The sequence below is a fragment of the Lonchura striata genome, chromosome 18 (genome assembly GCF_050655825.1).
Source record: "Lonchura striata isolate lonStrDom1 chromosome 18, ASM5065582v1, whole genome shotgun sequence".
NCBI lineage: Eukaryota > Metazoa > Chordata > Aves > Passeriformes > Estrildidae > Lonchura > Lonchura striata.
Window position 1 is genome coordinate 4204589 of NC_140720.1, and position 24171 is coordinate 4228759.

Genomic DNA, 24171 nt, shown 5'->3' on the forward strand with positions numbered 1-24171 from the left:
CCAGCCCCTGCCAAGGCAGGGAAGTTCACCAGCTCTTTCCAGCTACCACCACAGATGAGAAAAACAAAAACCCTTTTAAAGGCATTAAAGGTGAAAAAAAAGTCAAGACAATGTTAATTTGAAAAATATAAAATTTTAATAAAGGCTACATCTCTTAATTACAATAATTATTGTACCAAGTAATTTTTTTTAAATGAAACTCTTTATAATGCATAATTTACAGTATAAGTAGAACAAAATGCCATGGCAAAAGTCATGAGTACAGGACTTGTAATAAAAGGCATAAAATATATTTATACATAAACCCCTTAAACAAACAAGGGAAAGCTTGAACCCTGAATATAGGGCGAAGCATGGTCAGTAACACCATGCAGGCACAGGTACTGTACTGATTAAAATTAAAAAACACTAGAGATAGTGTATTAATATTTCCACCATACATTTTCTACAATATATACAGACTTACACAAAGTAGCAATGGCAAACAGAATGCACAGATTAACTTAATCAACACAAAACCCAACTGTTGAAATGCAAGGTCCTTCTCGGCAAAGGGTTGCTCTGCCCCAAAAACCCCACCCCAGAGAGCTCCAGAGCCTTCACCCACATCTCCCACAGCCCCTGGGGGCTCCAGGTGAGGCAGAGAAAAACCCAGCCAGAAGAAAAACCCCAACCCAAGCCCAGCACACAAGTAGTGCCAACACTGAACAGCTAAAAACCTTCAGCTCTGTGGAATCCAGCAGGATTTAACCTCGTGCTGTGCTAAATACGGACACGGGAACAGGATGGCTCCTACAGCCCTCCCAGGCTTGGGGTTTTGCTCTACCTTGGACACCACTGAGAGCAGCAAGGCAAAAACCTCACCCCGCCAAAATCCATGGACAAAATAACCTGTTGCTGTTGTCATTGTTATATTGCATCTAAATAGAGTTAATGCTTAAGACCTTTATTTTCAAATTAGAGCAGCATAGATTAAAATGCACCGGTCTCTAAGTGAATGGATTTTTATTTCGGCTTTTATTATTATTATTATTAATATTATTTCTTTAGGGAAGTTTGATCTTCACTCGGAGAAATACTGGGCATGACCTCACTCCTTCCCTTCTCCCCCTTCAAAAAAAAATAAAAAAAATCAATGTGCTCATCGCCAAACTCCTAAATTTTAGATAGTGGGAAAACGTAAAAAAATAAAAATACTCCTTCCTCCCCTCACCCCACTTCCCAGCCCCTCTCTTCTCCATTGTTAAAGCAGCATATCCAAAAACTGGACTTAAGGGAAAACAGACTGTTCAATAAATATCAATAAGGATTACTGTTAAGGTAAGCTATACACAGTTTCTCTTAGTCCATAGATTTCAGATCCCCAGGAAATCATATATTATGTATGGAAGTCTCACAAACATGGTCTGCATCTCCAATAGCCAACAGTGGTCATGTTTCTAATAAATAGTCCAGGGTTTTTATCATCTCAGTACCCAACTCATGAATAATAAATGCCATTTTTTTTCCTCTAAGGCTAATTCAGCAAAGTCTTCATAGACTTCACTTTTTTTTTTCTTCATTGGTTCAAAACTTTTCCTTCAGAGTGGTTGTTTTTTTTTTTTTTTCCCTCCTCTTTCCTTGTCATCACTACTGTTGTGTGTCCAAAGATTTTCCTAGGTTAAGCTTCCTTGAGAAATGCAGATGCCATCAATCGATCCTTTCCACCTTCCCGAGGATCCTTCCTTCGTACATGGGCAGGATGGTTTCGTCTTCCCAAACCTCCTCGAACACCGCCCCGCAGTCAAACTCGTCACTGGCCTTTTTGAAGTAGTATCTGTGGCAAGGAGAATTAAAACACGGGTTAAAAGCCAAATAAATCAGAAGGTTAAAAGGCAAAGGATGCTTTGCTGGTTCTTTTATAACCACGATGTTTCCAACCTCTCCCTCCTGAGGATGCTCCTTCAGGAACACTCGGGTCTGGTGGTTTGAAAGCATCCCTGGGGCTGCAGGGATGGGGTGGGATGGAAGGAACAGGGCTGTGAATGCTCCTCAGGGCTGACAACAGCTTCTCCAGTGAGCAGATTACACACACTGGCAGTGGGTATCCCCAGCCATAAAGAAAATTAGAAAGCGTGGCGATTTCTGGTCAAATATCTCATTTAAAAATAAATAAATAGGATTTCAAAGCCAAGCATTTCTTAAGGTTCCCCTCTCTCCCCACCTTCTTTCTTTCATGTGTTTTCTTGTTTCAAAGCTGAAGCCCAACATTAAAATTAGCAACTGTTATTAAAAGGATGGATGAAAAGCAAACCATCCCAGCTTCCTGCAACGCAGGAGCTGAAACTCTGCGGTGTCCCCGCTGGAACAAACATCCTGGGCTTGGAACAACCCCATTCCCGGGTGCAAGCTGAGGGACACAAACTCCTGCTCTGCTTCCCGAGGCTCAGGAGCACTCAGAGAGAGCCTGGTCCAGCCCCAGGGCCGTGACACGGGGAGGTCAAGCAGCAGTGTCCTGCATTCCTGCTCTTTTGCTCCGGGTCGTTAGATCATGAAGCCAACGCTGCAGAGACAAAAAGCACCCCCACCCCTCCTGTGTCAAACAGTAAGGACCCCTCTATTATCCTGAATTAGACCGTTCAGCTTCTTGATTAAAGGTTCCTTTTATCCCGTTTGGAGCTTTCTTCCTTCTAAGGCTGCTTAATTGCATATGCACAAATGAAGGGCTTCCATTCAGAGGGGTAGCATTTAGGGAGTCTGTCCGTCTGCCGCCCAACACCTCCTTGGAGATTCCTGCTTTCCCTTTGCCATCTGATTGCCAGGGATGGAAAATATCCCAGCAGATGGATTATAAAGAAAAAAATATGTATCTATATTAAAAAAAAAAATATATATATATATAAAAAAACTAACCCCTCCCTTGTAGCTTCCAGACAACTTAGGTTGGCAGATGTTTGTCAGCAAGAAAGGGGCTTGTAATTATGATTTTCTTTAGGATGGCAAAGGAGATCAAATTAAGCTCACTTTTACTACTAAAACTGGAAGAGCCATAGCAGGGCCTTGGAATCAGACATTTTTATTTAGTGACTTGTTTTATGATGCATTTTAGAAATATCTCTTTATTTTCAGGGACATTAAAATTACTTTGGTAGGGGGAGAAAAGATTCCTCTTTTCAGTCAATGAGATAAAACCACCTCCAATTAGTCCAGCTATGTTTAGGATGTATTTTTGTGAAGTCTTTCCAAGCAGAACTGACACATGTTGCATCTTTAATGGTTCAGCAAGGAAAAAACATATTATTTGAGTCCTTCAGAGCCTGCACTCAGGGAAGTCAATGGCCCAACTCCCACCAACTTCCCAAGCTACAGGTCAAGGCCACAACTCCCCAGGACAGCAGCCTTGAAATAAACCCAAAAAACCCAAGGAAAGTTTGAATGAGTTACAAAGAACTTTCCCTTCCCTCTCCCCTGTCCAGATAACAGCCTGTCTTCCCAAGAACTTCCTCCCCAAGCCCAAGCCCTGGCTGTGTTTACAAAATTTTTATTTGAGAAAACACGCTATGACCTTTTACATAATTACAACCTTATTTCGCAGAGAAATAGGGAAAAATAAGACAAGGAGGAGGCAAGGCAGAAAGAAAAAAAAAAAACCACCCCCATAACATCTTCAAACAAGTCACTCTGCTCTCATTTGCTCAGCAATGGGCTTTCCATTGAAACATATTTAATGTGGCAAGCTTTGCTTTTTTTTTTTTTAATTTTATTTTTTGGGACATCTGGCACCAATCGAGGCACGCGGGCCCGGCCTTGCAGCTCTGTCTTGAACCACTGCCATCCCCAGATTACCCGACACCACCCACTTTTTTCTGTGCGTGTATGTTTGTTTTTTGTTAACGCCATCAGTATTAAATCACTGCTTAATTCCCTTTTTTAATTTTTTTTTTTTTTTTTTTTTTTTTTTGGCGGGGAAGATGGGGAAAGCCAAGGCAGCGCTTCCCCGGCGGGGCTCTGGCATCGCGGGAGCCCGAGGTACCCGCCTCGCAAACTGATCCAATCAATAAAGAATTTGGAGAGTGGAGCATTTCTGCATGTCTTTGTGCATTAAATGAAAGGCAAGGGCTTCAAAGACATGCTTATTAAATGTGCCTTAAAAAGAAATCAATGCCAGATGTGACCAAAGCAGTCTAGTTAGTGCCTCCCCGTAACACACACGCCACTCCGGGCACTGCGGACCTCTCCCCTGAAGGTCACCCGCAGTTTCACTCAAAGTCCAGCCAAAAGTCAAAGCTTAGATCAAAATGATTCCCTGGAGGTACACACATTTGTGTAATTAGTTTCACCTTGTGTCTGTGCAAGATAAAATACTGGGCTCGTACCCAAATTCCTTTTATAAATTTCTGTATTGTCTTTACCCAGGTGTAAAGGGGTGAGATCTAAGCAAAACGTTGTTTCATCCTTGTCAGTCACTTAAAAATATTTTATAAAGTAATTACAGTCCGACAAGGCACAAATAATTGCACCTGGAGGGGCTTTTGGGCCACAGAGGTTTCAGGAGCCTAGTCTTGCACTTGGGCATCACATGAAAAATGTCACAGAAAACCAACAAACAATAAAAAATTTGGGTTTTTTGGGGAGGAATTGGGACTACCACTGGGCAGTGGCACAGCAGCGTTGAGGCCATGGAAACTGGTCTGCAAATGAGGAGGAGCACGGTGGAACAGGCTTTAGGGGCTGGAAAATGGCACAAGGGTGCTGAAAGCCCAGGGATTATCCTGGAGGGTGTCCAGGTTGGATGCACTTGCTGGTTGGTGCCATCCAATGGCAGCTGGGTAGGCTGCAAAGATGGTTTGGAGAGAAATTGGAATATTTCAGCCTCACTGTGCGAGAGCCATGGAGAGATCCCAGCTTGGCATCCCCCAGCCTGGGAGTGCCCAGGGTCACCAACCCCTGGCCTGAACAGGTGGAATTTCCACACCTAGAGAGAGGCCAGTGACGAGGCAGCAAGCTGGGAATTCCTTGTACCAAACCAAAAAGAACATTTGTGGGTTAAATCAGAGGCTGCTAGTTACAGGGCAGGACACACAGCTCTCTGAAGCAACACCAAATTCAGCGCAAATAAAAAAAAAAAAAATAGCCCTGGAGAAGTGGCCAACAGAGCATCCCAAGGGTGCCCAGATCCACTGGGAAAGGGCAGCCAAAAAAGCCAATGTGAGGCTCCTGCCACAGCTGAGCCAAGGCAGCCAACTGAGCAGAAGAAGCAGCAAACTGGTTAAACTGGGAGATGGGAGCTAGGAACCAGAGCAGCAGGGATTGTTGGTGTTTCTGAGGAGGAACTGGGTATTGCTGGTGGAGCTTTCCCTGCAGGGCAGAGGCTTTTTCCACTCTAATGAAAAGGGAGTGAGCTCCATCTCCACGTCCCTCAGCAGCACCATCCCAGCCCATCACTGACCACCATTTATGGCCACACCATTGCAAAAAATAATCAAAAATGAAACAGTTCAACAGTAGGGAAAGCAGGAGGCCAGCACCCAGGTGAGCACTGACCCCAGTTTGGAACCTGATCCCACTGATCCGTGCCTTTGCCACAAAGCCACCCCACATTTCCCTGCTATTGAATCTTTTTGGAGAAGGGTTGGAGCACAGGTCCTAATGCAACTGGAAAAGGCTGGGGTGGAAAGGAGGAGGTGGCCCTACAGCCAAGGCTCCTCTCTCCATCTCCAGTTGCTCCTGCTTTGAGTGGGAAGAGACTAAGCAGATCCACAGCCTCTGAAAATCCAAAGAGTCACTGCAGCAGCCATGCAAAATATCTGCTAATTCTTCTGACTTGTTGTAACACACTAAAGAACAAACAAATCACACATTCTCACCTGTAATTTCCCTTTTTGCTCAGCTGTTCTTTAAAGTGCCCAAGTGTCAGGCTCTGGGCCTTTAACATCCTCCTGTAGGGAATTTCTTCTCCGCAAAAAAAATAGGTGACAACCAGCTCACCAGACTGAGAGGTGTGAACAACTGGCAGTTTCTTTGGCTCTTTGTGACTGCAAAACAGAAAACACACACAAAACTCTCTGGTTTTCCATTTGAGAACAGGCTGCTTCACCTCACTCCAACCAGCAGTGGAGCTGGGGAATGCTGTCAGAAATACCCTGAAAATCAGATATTCCTGTACTGCCTGGGAATTGGTTGGGATGTGTTTGCACAGCTGGATTTCCACAGTGGGAATCACAGAATGGCTTGGGTTGGAACAGACCTTATACATCATCCAGTTTCAACCCTCTGCCATGGGCAGGGACACCTGCCACCATCCCAGGCTGCTTCAAGCCCTGTCCAGCCTGGCCCTGGGCACTGCCAGGGATCCTGGGGCAGCCACAGCTGCTCTGGGCACCTGTGCCAGGGCTGCCCACCCTGCCAGGGAACAATTCCTTCCTAATATCCAACCTAAATCCAGCCTCCTTCAGCTTGAAGCCATTCCCCCTCGGGATCGTGGCATGGCAGAGGGGGAGCTGAGGGATGGAGGTTGGGCTCACCCACCCCAGCCAGCCCCAGGACTACACCCCCAGGATTTAAAAAGCTCTTTTCATCTGCCCTCACATAAAACATCTCCTCATGCCCAAACCCACCTGCAACCACCAGGCCCCAAAGCAAGCCCCCTGCCAGATGCTCCACCCTCAGCACCCAGGTAATCTTGTTTTTCCCAGTGAGGATAAAATTAACTGGATTCTGCCATTTGCACCCAAGCAACGCTTCTTAAAGATTAATTAAAACAATATTACCCAGCAAAATGGCAACACTCTAGTGAATACCATGCAGCCAAATCTACAACTGCTTCTGAGGCAATGTACACTTGGCATGTCAAAAGGTCACAAAGTGTTAGTCCGCAGTAATTTAGTCTTCCTAATTTGTTCTAAGTCTTTGTAGAGTGGTTTCAGAAAAAAAGCTGCTAGCAAAGACAGCTGGTGGACTTAAGGTCAACCAATTAAAAATGAAAGGCTCTAGTCAGGTGGCTCAGTCTGGACTTCAAACATTACTCATTGCTTAAGATGAAGAGGGTAAGAAAGAAAACTTTAATTATTTAGGCCATTTTAGACCTCTCTGTAGCAGATTTCTTGTTAAAAGAACCATCCTGTAATTAGACTAATCCAATCTTTGTCCACTTTACAGGAATGCAAGTTAAAAAGAGCCGGAGACAAGATTTGAAAATGTTTTGTTCTTGCTTTAAGAAGAATGTTTGAAAGGGGAAATTTCAGATATAAGAATTTCCTCTCCTTTCAAAGCACAATCCATTTAATGAAAATATAATTATTATATATATACTTTTTTTTACTTCCCATTCCTTTTCTGCACGTGCAATACTCACTCTTCTGTTGTTAGACTTGCATTGCAGAAAGGGGAGCTTCCCCCCTGAATGGCAGCGGAGTGGTTTCGGTCCCTCTGCTGATTTGAGGTTGAACATCTGAAGTGGGGAGGGGGAAAGCAAGTGGGGAAGAAGGAGGGGAGAGAAAAAAAAAGAGAAAAAACAACTTTAAGAAAAAAATTGTTGAAATACAATCTTCTTAATTGAAGTCTCCTGTGGGTCGTTAAGTTCGCTCTTTGTATCAAGCCTCACATGTTGTAAACAATCAAAGGAAGAATTAAAAATGCTGTGGGCTAATTTATCCTTCCATACCCAAATGAACGATAACCAGTCCAATTCCCCACTTGGTATGTAGCTGGAGCCCGTCCCAGAGGAAAAACGGGCAAATTACAGCCATCAAAAGAGTGGAAGCAATAGCTTCGGATTGCAACTATTTGTGCCGGTGCAGGGTGGGGTTGGAACACAGAGGCTCGTCCTCCAGGCTTGGCCAGGAGGCTGTCACATGTCCCCATGGGTGTCACAGGTCCCTGTGAGTGTCACACAGCCCCACGGCTGACACATGGCCCCACGGCTGTCACACATCCCTGTGGCTGTCACACGTCCCCGTGAGTATCACACGGCCCCATGGCTGTCACACGGCTCTGTGGCTGTCACACGTCCCTGTGACTGTCCCATGTCCCCATGGCTGTCCCATGTCCCCATGGCTGTCACACATGCCCACGGCTGTCACACATGCCCACGGCTGTCACACAGCCCCGTGGGTGTCACACGTCCCCGTGGCTGTCCCATGTCCCCACAGCTGTCACATGTCCCCCACGGCTCTCCCATGTCTCCACGGCTGTCCCATGTCCCTGTGGCCATCCCTCTGCCTGGGCCGGCAGGACACATCCCCATCCACGCACAGAAGCTCGCCAGCCCCGTCTGTCCCCATGGCGGACGAGGACCGTCCTCGCCGTGGCCATTACCGTGGCTTCTGCGGCTTGGAGACCTCGGCCAGGCGGCGACACGCTTCCTCCAGCTGGGCCAGGGTGTTGGGCGGCGTCAGCGGGGGCATGGCGGGGTCCTGCACGAAGGGGTGGGCGGGCTGTGCCCCGCGGGGGTGGCCGCCCGTCCCCCACGGGTGGTGGCGGCCGGGGGCCCCCTTGGTGCAGTCGGAGCTGTAGGCCTTCTTTGTGCTTTGTGTGCTTGGGGAAGGGAAGAAGTCGGGTTAGAAAAGCTGGAAAATATGACTTTAATAGCAGCTCCTATTCTGCTCGCTCCCTCTCAAAAGTCTGTCATAACATGAAAGGAGGTTTATTGCCAAAAACATGACATTTTTGTGGTTTTTCTGGTTCTGCGGAACAGCTTTTATATTAAACCGGAGGAGCAAAGAGTCTCATTTGTTTTTAGCGATTGTAAAAATAGACAGCCCATGTAATATATAAATATTTACCGGGAGCGATACTGCTGTAGACAGCTGCGTATTTACCTATGGGCCTTGTGCTTATTTTGTCTCTCGCTCTCCAGCATCCACTGCCAGACGTTCTGCGCCCGATCCGCTTCGCCCCCCGGGAGCTGCACCCCACCGGGGCCGGGCAGCCCCCCGTCCCCGGCCGCTGGGGCCACGCTGTCCACGCCTCGGCCCGGCCTCTTCAGCAGCGTCCCCGTCCTGCTGGTGGCAGAAAGGGACACGAGCCACGGTCAGCCCCCGTCCCCACCAGCCCCAGCACAGCAGGACGATGGGTGATGTTTGGGGTGGCTGCCATGGAGGTGCTGGTGACTTACCCGAAGGGCTCCAGCGGGGAGAGAGGAGGGTCAGTGTTTTTGGGGTGGCCCTTGCACTTGGGGTAGCAGTAGTAGTCGCCGCCCGCCGGGCAGCAGCACTGCACCCGCTGCGCCGCCTCGGCCTCGATCTGCTCCTTCGTCTTGGGCACGGTGTGGTGGTGGATGTAGTGGTGGTGGACGTGCTTGGTGGTCTGCTTGGTGATGAAGCCCTTGCCCAGCAGGGCGCAGGCGGCCAGCGAGGCCGTGCCAGGCGGCAGCTTGCCTGTGGGCAGGCGGTCGGGCGAGCGGGCGCGGGGGCTGTGCCGGCCCACGCCGGGCGACTGGCAGCCGGGGGTCTTCAGCACGCGGGAGAGGTGCTCGTCCAGGATGGCCTGGGGGTCCTCCTCGTAGCTGCCCGAGGGCAGGAGCGACAGTGGGTGCTGGGGGTTGGCCACGTCCCGACTGCTCTGCAGGCTGGCAGGGAGCTCGGAGCCCTCCTTCTCCTCGTCCTGCCAGACAAGGGATGGCAGGCAATGAGTGGAAGGGGCTGGGAGCGGTGAGGCGCATGCGGGGATGTCCCCTCCACCTGGACATCCCCTCCACCTGGACGTCCCCTCCACCTGGACGTCCCCTCCACCTGGACGTCCCCTCCACCTGGACATCCCCTCCACCTGGACGTCCCCTCCACCTGGACGTCCCCTCCACCTGGACGTCCCCTCCACCTGGACATCCCCTCCACCTGGACGTCCCCTCTGCCACCCCGCGGGCAGGGAACAGCCCCCTCCCACCGGCCGGGTGGCACGCGGAGCTCTGGGAACGCTAATCCTACCTCCTTGATCTGCTGCAGCCTCTCCTCCAGACAGTCCATGGTTTCCTGCTCCTGCTTCAGCTTCTCCAGCCGGGAAATGAGCTCGGCGGCGAAGGCAGCTGGCTCCACCGGGGTCATCTCCTTGGGAAGCCGGTGGGTCCTCTACAAGGAGCGGGGACAGAAGGCACAAGGCAATGTTTAGCGGGCGGCGCGGGGCGCGGGCGCTTCGCCGCCGCGGCATCGCCGGCCCCGCTACGCTTGTTGTGTCTCCATGTTTGGATGAAAAGACGACCGCAACTAGGCATGGTCTGCTCTGGATTTTTATGAGCTAGTGCTGTGGCCTCATGGAGTGACATCCTCCCCACCAGCGTTTGCCTTCGGCAGGAGCAGTTGGTCGCACTCTGAGGAACCCCGCTTGTTCTCTCTGTAGTACAACCAGCCCATCAGTAGCTACTCTGAAGTAGAAAATCTTCAAAGACTGTTGTCAAACATCAAAAAAAAAAAAAAAAAAACCTCTGAGGTGGGAGGGAGAGAGACTTTAACTAAAGGAATAAAGTGAGTATAAACAGAAAGGAGTTGGAAATTAAAAAAAATAAGATGGGGGAGAAAAAGGGAAAGGAGGGAGGAAAAAAAAAAAAAAAAAAAAAGAAGTCAAACGGTTGCAGATCAGAGAAGTGCTGGTAATTTATTTCCTGGCTACACACTGGGCACCTTTGAGGTAGTGTTGTCTCAACAGTGTCCTAGATCTCTTCCCCCCCCTCCATCTCTTTGTACAGAAAATGAAGAAAGCTGCTGCAGGCTAGCGGTGCTACACTGCTGAGCTTGGCTGCCTCAAGCAGATCTATCAAGGGAAAAAGGGAACATCTCCAAATCAAGTGCAGAATATAAAAAGGCAAAACGCGAATTTCTGCCAAAAGAAGCAAACATGGCAGGAAAAGGGGAGGAAAGGAAAAAAAAAAAGGAAAAAGAAACCACCCACTTGACTCTGCCCTCCCTCCTGCCATCCCCACACACCCCACTCCTCACCCCCACTCTCTCTCTTTCTCCCCCCCTCGAAAGCAGAAAGCTGAACTGCCAACTCTTTCACATACTACCCACCAGATGAGGTGGGGCCTCTCTCCGGCAACCACTTAGCTCCAGAAATGATGTGAGGGTAGAAAAAGGCCACTCTGCTGGAAATTGTCACTCTTACACAAGCTGGCTCTATTCAGTCCCTGATCAAAGCACTGCCTTACAGAGAAAGTCGATTTGCACGCCCTGGGACAAAATAATCTAATTTACAAGCTGAGGCTATAGAACTTTCTTTAGGAAGGAAGGAGAAAAAAAAATACCAAAAAGAAAAACCACATAAACCACCCCCCGACCTTCCACCAGAAATATCATCTATGACTTCTTGCTGCTTAAGACAGCAGAAAAAGGAATTTTAGCATATTAATCTCAAGACAAGATAAGTTTACACTTGTCTGTGTAAACAGTTTATTCACTGCAGGAATCGAGAGGCTGCAAGTCAACTGAATTAGCAAGTCAGTGAGTTAATTTTGAAGAGCAGGGCAGCACTGTGCATCAGAACCCCACAAAGCCAGGCAGGGATCTGCTGCCAGCTCTCTCTTCTGGGAGCTCCTGCTGGCCCCCAGCTCGCACACTCAGCTCTCGCAGCGATGCGCACGAGGACCAGCACCACAGGAGTGTCAGGGTGGCAGCCAGAGCCAAGGCTCCCACTACACCCAACTGGGACATCTCCACTTGGGGTTTAACCAACAGGACAAACTCAGCACCCCTGAAAACTCCTAATGAGCAGGTGGTTTCAGGAGGGACCAAGATGTGCCCATGCACAAGCAGGGCTTTGGAACGATGCTGAGAGCACACGGCCCAACACCCAGCAGCACCTCTCCTCTGGCACCAGCCTGGGGTGGGAACGCTCTCCTCCCCTGCTCCCTTCCCTCCACGTGTGCCTGTCCCCAGCCCTAGCACTTCCCACAGCCCACCCAGACCCTGCAGCTCCCTCCTGGACTCACCGGAAAATGAGGTAGAGAAACTTGTCCGTTGGCCTTGACGCTCCGGTGCATTTCCCGCTGGAGCTGCTTCTTGCTCCCAATTCTGTACGGGGGGATCCCATCTCTGCACATGGAAGAGAGGCCACCGTCAGCTGGGGCTGTCCCCATGCCCTGAGACACTTCTCCATCCCCTCTGGAACCACCCAGGCAGCCGCAGGCCCTCGTTCCCAGAGGTGCTGAGCCCTCTGGATGCCACCCGAAGCCTCAAATATGCGGCGGTGTGGGAAGTGCCTGTGTCACCAAAGGATGCACATGGATGTGCAGTAATTAAGCAAAGGCTGAAAAGCTGAAGGCAACTCCACATGGCAGACGTCCAAAGATCCCATCAGCTTCACTTCCAAGGCCCTTCCAACACCACGTTTCTGCTTCTGACCTTTAATTTCACATTTTTCCCCATCCAACTACGCTCTCTAGGACCACAATGTTCCTCAAGCTTGGAACACCCCATGAACTGCTGGCACAGTGGAAGGACGAGGCTGAGGATGGATGGCCATCCAGAGGCTGCTCCCCACCTCTAGTCCCATTCAAGATCCAGGATGTTTCCCCTGCCCTGAGGCTGGCCAGTACAGGACACCTCGGGGCATGAACACGGCCATGGCCTGTCCTCTGGACAGGACACTGCTGCCCACAGCCACCCCAGCTCCTGCCAGGAAGCCACGAGGAGAGACCAGGCCAGGAGCTCAAGGCACCCAGTGGGAACAGCCCCCTGCACGTCCCACTCCAGGCATCTTTACCCGGCCACACAAAATATTACCCCAGTGAGGATGAAAGGGCCTTCCACAGACAGTGGGGCCAGCCGGAAGAGCACGCCTGGAGATCCTGAATGTCTAATTCCACCACTTCCCTCAGACTGCCTGAAGAACCTTGATCTCCGGAGCCATCCCTTTCATCCACCTGCCCCCACACCTGACTCATCTCCTGAGAGGAGAAAATAACTCCAGCCCAAAGAGGAGCAGACAGTGCTGGCCCCACGCTGCTGCCACAGGAGCCAGCGTGGCACAGTGTCCCTGCCTGTCCCCTCCCGTGGCCACGGGGATGGTGGGCAGACACCAGAACACCTTCCCAGAGGCACCATGTCCCTCCCCTGGAGGAGGATGATCAGATGCCACCACACAAAGCTCCAAGCAGGGGATGGCAGAGCTTTGTGAAGATCTTGGCCAAAGCCTTCAGCTGCCATTAATAAGCAAGACTAAGCTGCAAAATCTGGAATGAAGGATGAGAACAATCCCATCTTAATAAACTTGGAAAAATCTTGATAATAAAAATGAGCATGCTGGGAGGCCCTTGAGGCCCCAAGGTGAGCACCTCTTCTAAATACAATTTTTGAGCACAAGTGACAAGGAAAATGAAAGCAGCTGATTGTCCAATACCCCCACTGTACAACATGGGGCTCCAGGAGCTTTCTGGAGGAGCAGCCCAGCACAGAACAGCCAACACAGCCACTGGTGGCCACCAAGCACCTCCCTGTGAAGCATTTCTGCTCCATAAACCCACGGGGCAAAGGGGCTGGGGGCACATGACATGTCTTAGTTTTAGGGGAGGATGGGGGAAAAGCAAATCTAAGGTGCAGACAAAACCACCTGCACCTTCAGAGGTGTGTTTGTTAACTGGGGCTTCCCCAGACAAGGGTCTCTTAGGGAAGACCTTCAGCACAGAGAATGCCCAGTAAAACAGGCATTTCAAAGGGAAGTAAAAATGCCAGCAGGAGCATATGAACCCAGGGGATGAATCCCATGAGCACACTCAGTGGAAAAGGAGATGTCCTCTGTCCATGAAGTCCAGGAGGCCAGATGGGGAGGAGCAGGGAAGCAGCTGAAGGAATGTGTGTCCACCACAGGGATACAACCAGGCAGTCCTGCAGCCCTCCTGCATTCCCCACCTCCCTCCTCCTCTGCCAGCACTAGGTGCTGTCCCCAGCCCCTCTGCTGTGGCACACATCTCCTTGTGGGGTACCCCCAAGTTCCCAGCTCCACAAGGATTATCTCTGCCCAAAGGGACAGTCCTGGGGCAGGCTATGGAGCAGGAGTTTGGACTTCACTTGTAAAGGAGGAGGAAAAGCAACACTGACCCAACAGCGTGGGCTCCTCACTTCACTATTTGTTCTGATTCAGGTTGATACACGAACTGCTCCTTCCCCCTAAAATTCCTCTGGTTACAGCAGAGAGCCCCACATCAAACCTTCAGCTCCCTGCTTCCACAGCCCTGCCCTGGCAGAAGAGCTCTGCAACTTGTAACAACGTGCAGAATTTAAAAAAAAAAAAGAAAAAATCCCAGAGGTATTTCTCCAGGATGGGAAGGCTGTGCAGCAGCTTGGGAAAGTCGGTCTGGGGAATGGGAAGGGACTGCAGCAGCCACTTTGCTGAGAGCTGTCTAAACCCCTTCCTGGAAAACAGGGGGAAAATGGACAAGGCCAGGGTTGAAGGGGTGACCAAGTGAGCCCTGACTGCAGAAGGGACAGATGGATGGAGCTGGAGCCACCAGCAAGAGATACGGGGGGCAGAGGGAGCCCTAATGCTGAGCAGGGGAAAGTTCCTTGGAAATGAAAGGGCTGAACTTGACCTGAGGTTTTGGGGCAGGCCAAGGGTTAACCCCAGCTCTCCAGGTGCCACCTCTCCCCTGCTCCAAAAGCCAGCACTTGCACTCACTTTCTTGGCTACTAAAAGCTGCGGGCTGAAGAGCTACAGAGTTGAGGCACTAAATAGTAGAATTTAATTATAAACATTTCAGCTAACCAGGCTGGGGCTAAGCCAATCTGTTTCTGGGGGAAACACTAGTTTGAAGTCTTCTACCCAGTCAGCTGCCATTTAAGCTGAGCCAATTATCTTAGCCTTTTGACTCAGATGTGCCTGACCTAACCTGAATGTAGTTTTACTGCTGCTTTGAAATATCAGACTCATGCGCATATGCATTCACTCCCATCTTCATTTGGCAACGGCTCTGAAACAAGCCTCTGATCTTGCCAACATCAAAAGCCTGGTTTGTAAGATAAGGTAATATTTGAAGTTTGCTCAGCAGCATTCCCCTGTGTCCAAAGTAAATCCATAAATAAGATATAAGCAAATAAAAAAAAAATATCCCCTTTCCTCCCCCCCTGCCCCCCCCCAATCAAGAAATGGAAATAGAAATTTGCATGATGCATTGTGGCTACTACAAAATATATAGGGACAGACCGATCCCTGGCTTCTGGAATAAAATAAAAAAGGCAGATTACACATTATTTGGAGATTTCTCCTAATCCCAGTGCAGTTCAGACTTAAGATTTGAAAAAAAAAAAAGCTCCAAACTCACTTTACTGCTGTGTCTGACAGACTTTTCCAGAACAAGTTTTTCCTCTTCAGTTGATACCAATATGAGCCAAAAGAACTAATTTGCATTCACACTGCTGGAACAGAACAAGGCCCCCGTTCCAGGGGGATAAAACCTGACAGGCTGAGCACCTGGGCTCAGCCAGGGAGGATCTGTGCCCCCATCACCTCCAGCTTCCAGCAGAGCCCATGCCAGGAGCACCCAAAAATCCCAACTGCTCCAGAGATGCTGCCAGCAGCCCTCCTCCTCTGCAAAGGAAGTTTTGCAGCAGCCTCACCTTTAAGCCCAGCCTCCAGAAGTGCCAGTTTACCTCTCCCAGCTGCAGAAAGCCGCAGGGTGCTGCCAGCCCGGAGCATGGCACAGGAAACCTGCCCCTGTGCCAGCCCCGGCTGCCCGCGCCCCCAGCCCGGAGCTGCGGGCAGCTTCACCAGCCAAGCTTCCCCAAACTCTCACAGCCTGCGCGGGCCATTGTTACAGCAGGAAAAAACAGGCAGCTCCTTTCAGGCGCTGCTTTATGGGGAGCTCCTATTCACTTGTTCAAGCAAATTTCAAAGCGGGCTGCTGCCCTCTCATCCCCGCTAAGCTCCCCTGGACTAACAATGGGCTGAAAGCGATTCAGTTAAGCCTTTCATCCACCATGCACTTTATTTCTCACTCAGTGCTCTCATCTGTATAAGGCCTACAATTGGCATTGCTGTGAAGAGAGGGTATAATCCTAGCCCTGTGAATCCCAAGTGACCCTACACTGGTCCAGAAATGACTAACCCAATGAATGCTCTGTTGACACATGATCACATACAACCAGAGCCAGCAAGAAGAAATAAAGAAGTCACCCTATGATTCAGCTCTTTTATTTAATGCCAATATTGTTCAATAAGGGAATCTGCTGGGACAACAAACTATTTTTTTTTCCCGTAATATCAGTTCAAAACACACATGTGCGTTAAAAAAAAAATAAAAAGGGGCTTTTTGTTTATGCATCGAGGATTTTTGGTAAATCCTGTTTTCCGTTGTGCATCTTCATGCATGTTGACTTCAAAAACCCAGCATGAAAATCTCTCTGAGGAGCACACAGGGACCACTGGACATGTCTGACAGAGACACTGAGGAAGTTTCAAGATGAAAGACCAGCAATGCAGCATTCTGCTTACACGTGGGCTCTTCTACAGCACTTAAGTGAAGACCATGAAACACAAACAGCAACATCTGCCTTCTGCTCAGCTGAAGAAAATGGTCCTTAGGAGCACTAAGTGAGCCTCACTGTCCTCTCTACAGAAAGAAAAGCACCATTTCTGCCCTGCTGGAGAAGCAAACTGACAGTCAAACCTTGCTGCCAGCTGCACACTCCTCAGCAGCCAGGAGAAGACAGATCCTGCAATTCCTGGGCTCAGCCACAGCATCATCTCTCATGCCTGTATGCTCCTGAAACACCCACACCTGATCCATACAGCTCCATCCAAATGGCTCTTTGAAGACTGCCCCAGCCACACTAGATGAGCAGCTATTTGCCCCTTCGGGTCACTGGCCCTATTAATGTACATTCTGACACTAATGACAAACGTTAATTACAGAAAGTACTTCCTACAGGAAGTAATCTCCTCTTTGATGACTGATAACTAGTTAAGGGAGCCTGGCCTTAAGACAAAGGCTCAGGGAGATTCATTCACTCCTTGGGTTAGTCAGGCAGCACCACGAGGCAGGGCAGAACATGTTTGCTCAGCTGCAGTTGCAAAACGGCAAGAGAGGGATTCCCGATTTCCCTGCATCCACTACCTGCGGTGACGGCGCAAGAGAGAAAGGCTGCCATGCCCTGGCTGGGGCACACACCCCCTTTGGGTCGAGCAGGGTGATGCCCATCACTCCCCTAAGCCCCACAGAGCTGATTTGCAGGTGTCCCATCCCAAAACGTGGCCAGCACCAGGTACTCACACGCTGCTGTCCGTCATCGACATGGAGTCGTCCGTCAGGGCATCGCTGGAGATTTCGCTGTCGTTGGCGCTGGTGGCCGGCGCGAAGACATAGCCCGAGTTCACGTGGTAGGGGTTAACGGGGTCGTTCCTCTTGAAGGACCTGGCACAGGCAGAACAGGATCCCAGTTACCACCAGTCCTGGGCTACACGGCAGCACCATCCTTATGGGAACCACGCTCAACCTCTTCAGAGCCCACCAACCATCTGCTGCTCAGACCTCAGCCAGCACACCGCCTAAACCAGGACACTCCGTCTAAACACACCCAGAGCACAACCTTAAAGACTTTTAGTGTCTTCTGAAGTGCTCTAGAAAATCCCAGGAAGCGCCTCTGCATCCTTTGATACCCAGAAAAGCTCAGGCCTTAAGGCTTGGTACTGCACTGCTGAGGTCAGCAGGAGTTTTGCTGTTGGCACCAGCAGAGAAAAGTCCAAGGAGTTCACAGCTCAAGTCCCACTGAAAGTCACAAGAAGGAAGCCAACAATGTTTAGCTCTACTTTGAAGACAAGGGTTAGGATCCCTTTGGAAACACAAGTTATTGGTGTCTGTTGCCTGAACCAGGAGAACTGCCTGGACCTACAGGGCAGGACCCCCACACATCAGAGGGACAGGGCAGGGCTGAGATCTGCTGACCCAGGCCTGGCCTCCCAAGGCTGGACGCACTATAAAAACATTTCCACTGTAAAACACACACCAAAAAGCCCAGCTTTTAGCAAAACCTCCTACTGGTGTTTTTTGGCATAGAGTTGGGTGGGGAAGAGGAGGGTGGATGGAGATGTGAGGAGAGGCCAGCACATCTGTATTAATGGGCACGTGGGTTACTGACCCGAACACCTCCCCGCCTAGAAAATCAAACCCTAAGGCCAGCCTGGATGTCTGAGCTGAGCACCCAGGAGCAGCTCTGTGACACAGGCTGTGATGGAGCAGGGCCAGGTCACCATGGCAGGGTCACTGCATGGGGGGCCCCCCGGGCATCCCCCTGCCCGGGCATCCCCCTGCCCGCTGCCTCCACCACTCCAACTTCCCAGCCAGGACCAATACACATATCCTGGCAGGTGATAAGGGGATTATGCAGGGAGGTTTGGAAGCTGCATGTTAAGGTGCACATTTTGTTCCTCTTCCAGGGCAAGATGGGGTTGTTAAGCTTCTGCTTTTGTATATCAAAGCAAAAGGCCATGTCATCTGATAAGGACTGCTGATTTTAATAATTAGGGCCACTTACCCAGGACTTGGGGGCCTAAGGAATGTGCCAGCAGGCTCGGCAGGTTTTTTCTAATGGGCTTTCCATCTCCCTGCCCCCTGGGGCTGGAGGGTCCAGCTGGGTTGAAGTGACAGCAACATCCTCCCACTGCCCCCTCTCAATCTCCATCCTCATCCCTGTGCCCCCATCACCCCATCCCTCCTCCCCCAACAACAAATCAGGAGCCTCAGCGAGGCTTAAGTTTTTAAAAAATAAGGGGAAGGGGAAAAAAAATTGAAAAAAGGAGGTGGAAGGCTGGTGGGGAAGATGGGCCTCTCTGGTATGAGCAGTGTGGGGCTGGCTGCAGGCAGGTATTCAGCCCAGCCGGGCCTGCATTCCTTTCCAAGGAGGCCAAGGCATTTCTGATGGGGAGATCAAGATGTTAAAAAATATATAACTGGGAAGAAGGGAAAAAAATGAGATAGTAAGGAATGCCACAGGAAAGAAGTTAAATCTTCAAAGACAAATGAATTCCACATGTGGGTGAAAACAAAGTTTTCCTGCTGCTACTACAAGAAAGTCCCTCTAAAAACCATGGAGTCTTCTGCTCTGGATCAGGGGGATGTGCAGTCCCAGAGACCCTTCCTAGGGCCCTGCTGGGCTTTTGGGTCAACATGTGAGGGATGCAGCTCTTCCCACTCTTTGATCTGAAACCATCTCAGCACCTGAGAGTGCATCTGAGGACCACAAGGCTCAGGATGCTCCACGAGGCTCAGGGTGCAGGTGCTCCCCAGCACAGGACCAGCACCTTGCTGGGAGGTGTCTGTCACCCCTGTCACACCCAGGGGGTGGATCTGGCACGCTGCTCTCACGGCAGCATCCCTGCAGAGGCTGAGCTGGGGGCGGAGGCAGCAGGTCCGTGTGGCTATGGCACAGGGAGAGGGAGGTGTGTCCAAACATATAATTAGAGAAAGTGGCCGGAACTAACTCATCTTCCCAGCAGCACTGCAGCATCACTCACCTACCAACGCCTCGTGGACAAGGAAAAAAAATAATAACCCCTAAAGCTGACATATTTTTAAAGTCCTCATCCCTCACCGCCCCACAGAATTCTCCCTATCCTTTCAGAAAACCAGTGGGGGCTGTTTTGCTACATTTAATGTTTTTGGATTTCCCCCCCCACCGCCCTGCTTTTTTTAATTTGACCACCTTACTCCAGTAATTGCACCCAGATGCATCAAGTTGCCTGCAAGGGTTTTAAATTCCAGGGAAAGCGGTGGTCTCCTGCCACAGATGCTGCACACACAAACACAGCCCAGCTCCAAACTCAATATGCAAAGTGTTTTCAGCTGTCAGGTAGCAGTTGCTCTGGAGCTTCAAGGAGAATGTCTGATGTTTCTCAGCCTATTCTTATCTTGATGCGATGACACACAGCATGTAACTCTCTCTCTCTCTGCTATGTTAGGCAATGGCCATATCAGAGGTATTATAATGCCATGAAAATTTCAGAGGGGCTCCTGGTTATATCCCCTGTTATGAGGGTGCAGTTTCTAAGTGTGGGGGGTGGTTTTTTTTATTGTCAGATTGCTTTTAGAAATAAAAGCAATTGAACAGGTCAAACCACAGACTTTTACACGGAGAGAAAAACTGTACAAGGAGCAGTTGGAGGCAGCACCGAATCTCATTAAGTATTTTCTTGGGACAAACATCACTGGGCAACCATGGGTTTAAAAACATTTAAAAAAAGGGCAAAAAACCACACATGCACAAACCTGAAAAAAAAAAAAAGTATATTTTAACACAACTATGTTAATCACAGCTTCCACACTCTAATTGTAGAACACTGCTTGGAGCATAGCTTTACAATGGCATCATTTACTTTGATAATTGAAGCCAATCTTGGTTCCAATAACTTCACACACAAGGAGCTGCACCAGCGGGTCCTTTCAAAGGCCAGGAAGCACTGGGAGCCAGCAGAAGGCCATCTGCAAGCCCCAGCAAGGCCAGTCCCACTGATGTTGGAGCCTAATGGGAGGCAGATGAGTCCACCTTGGGCTGAGCAAAGCCACGTTACCCCGGCGGCACAGCAAAGGAAGAGGCGCTCTCTGTGTACACAAAGTCGTGCCTGATAAATTTAGAAACGCGTATAAATAATAGCTGGAATTCCTGGAGCATGGGGCCAGGTCCAGCACAGCAGCGTGGGGAGGCCAGTTTTAACCACACCACAGCCCAGAGGGGAGGGGAGTCGCCTGGGAGGACAAGAGGGAGGTCCTGCTTTTAAAATATTCCTTGTATTAGGGCTCCAGATACACAGCCAGCAGTTTGCAAGCGCCTGCTCCCCAGCCAGGTGCAAACTCTGTGTTTTCACTTGACTTCTCCTGTTCCTGTCCATCACCGGCACTGGGGCCAAACAAAGTCTCTCAGCCTGTCCGGTTCCTGCTGTCTCCCGTTTGCCAGGTTTGGCCGTGACTCTGTGCCCGGGGATTTCCAGGTGCTCTGCCCTGCGAGCACCAGGCTGGCCTGGCACCGCTGTGCTCCCACCTGAGGTGGGCTCAGGGCTCTGGCTGGGATAATCACATTGAAACCCACCAGAGCGAACGGCCAGAGCCTGCACAGCTCTTCGAAACCAGAGCACACCGAGCAGAAATTCCTTAATTCCAACACACACATGAGGGAGGTGTGGTTTGGCCACTCACCAGGAAAGACTTTGTGCAAGCTTCAGCTCCAATCCTAGCCGCGATCCTAAATGCTGAGTGATGAGAGATAACCCATCCATATGCTCATCAGCTTCAAGCACATGCACGCACAAGTGGCTGCACAACTGGAGGAACTGAGCAGCTCAGCTTGACCTCCCCTCTCTTTGCATTGAGATCTCTTGGCCCCGTGGAGAGCAAAAGCTCCTGGAAATTCAACAGAAGGTGATCAAAGCAAAACGCACTACCTAATGTCCTAGGAGGGCAGATCTGACATGTGAGGAGCAAGCTGCATTAATCCCTGGACAAAAAAGAAAAGAGTGGGGGGAAAAAAAAGAAACGGAAAAAAAGCCCAGCACTAATCAGGCAAGCAGCCACAGCACTGCAAGAGCTCTCCTGGACAAGGCACATGTGGGTTTAGCAGGGCCTGCAGCTCTGGTAGAACATACAGCCAAGCCCTTCCAGCTCTGAATCCCAACAAAGGCTCCGAGATGAAAGCAGCAAACATCCCCCTCCTGGAAAGCCAGCGAAGGGCAGCAGTTCAAACCAAGTTCTGGAGAACAGCAGATGCTCAGGCAGAAAGGCTCAGGCACGAGATGAGGATCCCAAAGACCAAGCCCTCCACACAGCAGCTGCCAGCGCTGCCCCACGCAGCCCCCGGCAGGAGGGTCCGGAGCCACACCAGGATGCAGAGCATCATCCCTCTGTCCCCACGCCGGGATGCAGAGCATCATCCCTCTGTCCCCACGCCAGGATGCAGAGCATCATCCCTCTGTCCCCACGCCGGGATGCAGAGCATCATCCCTCTGTCCCCACGCCGGGATGCAGAGCATCATCCCTCTGTCCCCACGCCGGGATGCAGAGCATCATCCCTCTGACCCCACGCCGGGATGCAGAGCATCATCCCTCTGACCCCACGCCGGGATGCAGAGCATCCCTCTGTCCCCCAGCACCTCCATCCTGCCCACTGGCAGGACAGCCCCCGGCAGGCAGAGCACCCAGGAGGCTCCGGAGCAGCCTCCGGGGCACGGGGGACCCTGCCAGCACCCCACGGCACAGCTGGAAGCTCTCCGGGGGCAGGAGGGGAGCGCTCCAGCGAAGCCTCCCCGGGAGAAGCCCGATGCCCTTTGATGTCCATGAATCACAGGCACACTCTCAAAATTCCTGTAAACGAGATGTCAAACACTCACCATACCAACCCCCAGGCTGCCGGGCCGGCGGAGGAGAGCGCACATCTGCAGCAGAGCCCTCTCCTCTCAGCCCTGATTCAACAATCCACATTTATGGCAAGGGTGGGGAGAGGAAAGAATACATTTTCAGAGGATTATACAACTCATCATTTGCTCATCAGAGTCTCTCTTTCCCATCCCCCCCGGCACTTCGAGATGGCTCTTGCTGTCCTCACCCTCACACCGCTGTGCCATCAACATTTCCAACAAAAGAGAAGGCTCTGGCAATGCAGATGCACCCCAGGACCAGGGCACCAGGACAGGCTGTCACCGCACAGCGTCCCCACATCCCCGTGGGGACAACCACCTCTCAACGAGCCTAACCCTGAGCTCACGGCCAGGGCACCAAAGATTTATCATTCCACACCCGGAATGATACCTCTACCACCTTAAAAACTCAAATTTGAGGGATCCTCCTGTATGCACTGGCTCCAAACCGCCCTAGGTGGCTCTGACATGACACCGACACCCCACGCCATGCAGAAGCTGCACATCACACACACAGCGTCAAAATAAAAGCAGATTCTGCCCAAGTTGCAGAGTTTGATGCAGTCAGTGCACACATTTCCTCTTCCACGACCGCACAATTGCTTCCCACGTAACCAACATCGTTAAACACCGGTTGATGGTGGAGTTGGGGAACTGGTAGGTTACATTATTCATGTGTCTCTGTGATCCACTCCACTACTGCTCTTAATAGGTTTGAAAGCTGAACCAATAATTAACGTATGTCCGGAGGACATAGTTGCTATGAAGTTTTTGATCTATAAAAGAACTGAAAGAGCCAATAGGGCTTCAGAGCACAGGATCCTGTTTTGCTCTGTACAGGGGGAAAAACCCCACACTCAGACAACACCCCACAAATTCCAGTGTTCGGAGATGTGGGGAAGCAGCCGTGCTCCGAGCCCTTCAGTCAGCCCTGCCTCCCCTCGACTCCCACCCCAACAGCCTGGTGAAAAACACTCTCAAAGTCCTTAAAGTTAAAACAAAGCACAATTTCCAGGGGTTCCCTTACCTGTATCCGTTCTCGATCGTTTCTGTGGCTCTGACATTCGCTGTAACCCTCAACGTCTTGCTGGATAGTCCAACTACCGAAGGCAAGATTTTGTTTTTAAAGTCTGCACAGCTCCATTCCTCTTCTTCATTCAAGGTCGGGAGATAGCCACAGACAACTTTTAAGCTCCCCAGTCCATTGCTGTTCATGTAAGCGGGATTCTCTCCTCCACTCCGTACATATTCGAGGTATATATCAGAAGTTAAAAACATCTGGTAAGCATTTTCCTCCATCACAGTCTGAATCTCAGTCTGTGCCTGATCAAACATGATGGAATCTATCTGCTGCTTCTTGATGCTGTCCCTTATGTAGGTCTTGGTAGCAGGTTTGAGCTGCTTGGAGACGATGCTGTTGTTCTCGATGTACCTTTTGTAAATAGCTTTGGCTACTCGTAAAGTTTTGGTATCCTTAAGGTCCATCTGCCTGAAGCCATTGCAGGCAAACCAGAAGTCTAAGGTATCCACACATTTTTCCCTTTCCAGAAAGGTCCGAAAAAGATAGGCACCATCTTGATCTCCCAACAGGGAATGCAAGGATTTGGTCCATCTGGCCAGAGGGGAGTCTGGGGACGCGCTGCCCTCCGGCTCCCCGAGTCCGTTCTCATTCCTCCGCGGGGCAGGAGGCACCGGCATGGCCTTGAAGCTTTGGCTTTTGGGGAGAAACGAGCTGGCGAGTTGCGGGCATGGTGCTTCTCCTTCCTCCCCCGGGACAGGGGGTCGGGGGGCGTCTTCCCTGAAGCTGCTGCTGGGGTCTGGGAGGTGGGCGAGGACCACGGCGCTGCTCATGGCTCCGGAGCTCGCTGGGGA

General features: G+C 50.6%; 1 protein-coding gene across 2 annotated transcripts; it reads right to left on the reverse strand.

Annotated features, from left to right (window-relative positions):
- Positions 1-113: 113 nt before the first annotated feature.
- On the reverse strand, positions 114-24157 carry AXIN2 (axin 2). 2 transcript variants are annotated; one of them, XM_021537041.3, is made up of 10 exons: positions 23327-24157; positions 17171-17311; positions 11897-11999; positions 9903-10043; positions 9095-9582; positions 8799-8981; positions 8296-8514; positions 7334-7429; positions 5847-6014; positions 114-1816 (listed from the first exon to the last, which is right to left on the reverse strand). In XM_021537041.3, exons 1-10 carry the CDS (start codon positions 24148-24150, stop codon positions 1690-1692), a joined length of 2490 nt encoding a protein of 829 aa, XP_021392716.1. In that variant the 5' UTR covers positions 24151-24157; the 3' UTR covers positions 114-1689. The 2 variants fall into 2 exon arrangements, with proteins under 2 accessions (XP_021392716.1, XP_085412803.1); XM_085556677.1 differs by lacking the exon at positions 114-1816 and adding an exon at positions 1823-2811 and having other exon boundaries at positions 5845-6014.
- Positions 24158-24171: the final 14 nt, after the last annotated feature.

What these genes read in the sequence shown, in the direction of transcription:
- AXIN2 (XM_085556677.1), bottom strand. Translation starts at nt 24,150, where the DNA reads ATGAGCAGCGCCGTGGTCCTCGCCCACCTCCCAGACCCCAGCAGCAGC. An exon ending in ACGATCGAGAACGGATACAG is followed by an intron (nt 17,312 to 23,326) that starts GTAAGGGAACCC and finishes TGCCTGTGCCAG; the next exon opens with GTCCTTCAAGAGGAACGACC. An exon ending in TCCCCGCTGGAGCCCTTCGG is followed by an intron (nt 8,982 to 9,094) that starts GTAAGTCACCAG and finishes TTCTGCCACCAG; the next exon opens with CAGGACGGGGACGCTGCTGA.